This window comes from Penaeus japonicus, unplaced genomic scaffold (genome assembly GCF_977035675.1).
Source record: "Penaeus japonicus unplaced genomic scaffold, GWHDUDI00000001_assembly GWHDUDI00000028, whole genome shotgun sequence".
In the NCBI taxonomy this organism is placed as follows: domain Eukaryota; kingdom Metazoa; phylum Arthropoda; class Malacostraca; order Decapoda; family Penaeidae; genus Penaeus; species Penaeus japonicus.
This window is the reverse complement of record NW_028234430.1, coordinates 2015510-2018009: the sequence shown is the minus strand read 5'-3', so window position 1 is coordinate 2018009 and position 2500 is coordinate 2015510. Positions and strand designations below refer to the sequence as shown.

Genomic DNA, 2500 nt, shown 5'->3' with positions numbered 1-2500 from the left:
ACCACATAACTATCATAATATCAAATACATTGGTTGCTTATGTAATTCATAAGTGTTAGAAAGTAGAAAATACAGCGGCAAGCAAGAAAAGAAAAGAAATAAAGATATCTCATTTGTAGAAAACCATAGCCTGCAGTTTGGGAAAATATGTGCCAAAAGTTGTATAATTTAAAGTTGAAAACATAAAGAATGTCTCATAAAAAAGTATACAGAATTGGATGAAAAATTATATGCTGGAAACAGTTAAAAATTCAATCACAAGACTATGAAAAATTAAATTCAGTAAAGATCTATATATTGGAAATATAAAATATGAATCATAAAAATGTACAATTGTAAAGAAAAGCCTATAAGGCATATTTAAAAAAATCTAATAGAGATTATTGCACTTTCTGATATTATATTTTCAATTCTTCACTTCCAAAAAGTTTTGTGAAATGCAGTCATCCCCCACTGAATGCTTGTTCACACACCGTTCACTCACATATGTGTCTAAGGCATCTGGCATCTAATATCAGGAACTTCTGAGCATTGTAACACATCTTTGTTTAGTTTTTTTAAAAAATCTATGAATTTAAATTAAAAAAGAAACACCTAAATTCTCTCACATACTCCCCACTGAGTAATCTTAGGCATGGCAATCAAATAAACTACATCCACCATTTTGCAATTATCCAAAACTCTTACTCTTAGTTTGGGGTGGGAGAGGTCTGTGGGTTGTCCAATCACAAGGTCATCAAAGTTCTGACTCTGGCTACTTTAGGGAGGAGAAATTATTCCTACACATATTGCTGCTATATAACATGGCATTTGTAATAACCTGCCACACAGAACAAATCAAAGAAATTATGTGGGGGATGCACGTGGGATATATGTCCCTGGATATATGGATAACTGGTATTGGTAACAAGCCCCACTAGTTAAAGGAAAAATGAAAAAGAGGAAATAAGAAGTTGTCCCAATCACTAAGAGAAAAAATCAACAAACATAATGTTAGGCAGATTCAAACACTTCAATATACTGCTTACTTAGGTCACACACAACAGATCTATCCATCTGTAATATGTGTGTATAGACTTTACAACTGAAATTACAAATGTATATCCACCTTTATAACTCTTTTCTGAAGTTATGAATTTTCTCCACTAAGATACAAAAAAAAATTACCAACTTCACTCATTACATAAACTGTAAAATTATATAAAAAATATGGGGAAAAAAAAAATTAATCCAAAAATGATCTTACCGTTAAGAAGGAAGCAAATGCTCCTAATAAGCCTCCAGCTAGAACATCCCACCAATGGTGGCGGTTGTCTGCGATCCGAGACTGACAGCAGTACAAAGTCCACACCGCCCACAGCAGTTGTATCCATGGTGCCAGCAGCCGAGATGAGCGTCCCCATATTCTTTGCTTGATGTATACCTGGACATTAAATAACAAATGAGTGAAAATCTCTTATGCAATGTTATTAACAATACTGAGGTAGTTAACCCCTTCATTACAAGCAGAAGAAAGTGCACCCCATGCTGAATCCAGGATGCCGTTGCAAGCCAAATTTTAAATGTCGTTATTGAATATAACAATTTTTAAGCCAAAACCTCAACATAATCTTCATGTACTATATATCAGATATATACATAATCAACCTTTTCCCCCTGTGCATGTGACAAGTTATTTACATGGGTTGGGAGGAGGGTGAGAAGAGTGACCTTGGTGAGAGACCTCAGTGACTCAGAGGACAATAGAAAACGGTTGAAGTAGTATGGTAAACTAATCATAATAAGTTATATATTTTTACATAATGTTCCACAAAGATATAGTAAAATTATTGCTAGTAGGGCACATCCGTACCTCCTCTGGTATAAGCGAATCACACTCCTATGTAATAATAATGAAAGTCAAGTAAGCCATCGTATCATATACATCCTATATTCTGAAAGATCTTGGACAGTATCCGGAAGAAAAAAACACTAATGCTAACTCAACTCGGCCATGATGCATTATATGTGTCCTCAAATATGTCATGAGGGCTGTGAGGACACTGTATGCTTGTCCTCGTTTTCAAGGGGTTAACCCACAAAGGATTTGTCATCTTATGGTCTGATACAAATGTAACACATTAGTGCACGGAATAATCGCTTCCATCTTCTCTAATTCAATAATAGTTATTTTTATGGAATATACAAACCAAAATCTACATTATTATCCTGTGCTCTAATATGAGCATGAGGACACTAATTATATGTTTTCTCAAGCTACTCTGCACTTGAAGTGCATTAAGTCAGTTACTTAAAAGAGCATATTAAAAGTAACTTGCAATTTAAAGGGTAAATATTACATCATGCAATAAAACCTTCCAGTGAGTAACACTTGCAGATTTTATACTTGCACCTGTATAAGAGTTCAAGTTACACAGCAAAAATATCCTACTTGTTCATGATAGTTTTGGCTTTTTGAGAAACAGTAATTGATTATTCAATCTATTTATTAATTCTTTTA

At 33.9% G+C, this 2500-nt stretch overlaps 1 protein-coding gene across 3 annotated transcripts in view; it reads right to left on the bottom strand.

Annotated features, from left to right (window-relative positions):
* Positions 1-2500, bottom strand: part of LOC122264088 (phospholipid phosphatase 2) — a 59397-nt gene that overhangs the window by 1128 nt on the left and 55769 nt on the right. For all 3 annotated transcript variants that reach the window (XM_043032788.2, XM_043032789.2, XM_043032787.2), the window contains one exon: positions 1247-1423. In XM_043032788.2, the coding sequence (XP_042888722.1) occupies positions 1247-1423 (177 nt within the window). The remainder of the gene's footprint in view (positions 1-1246; positions 1424-2500) is intronic.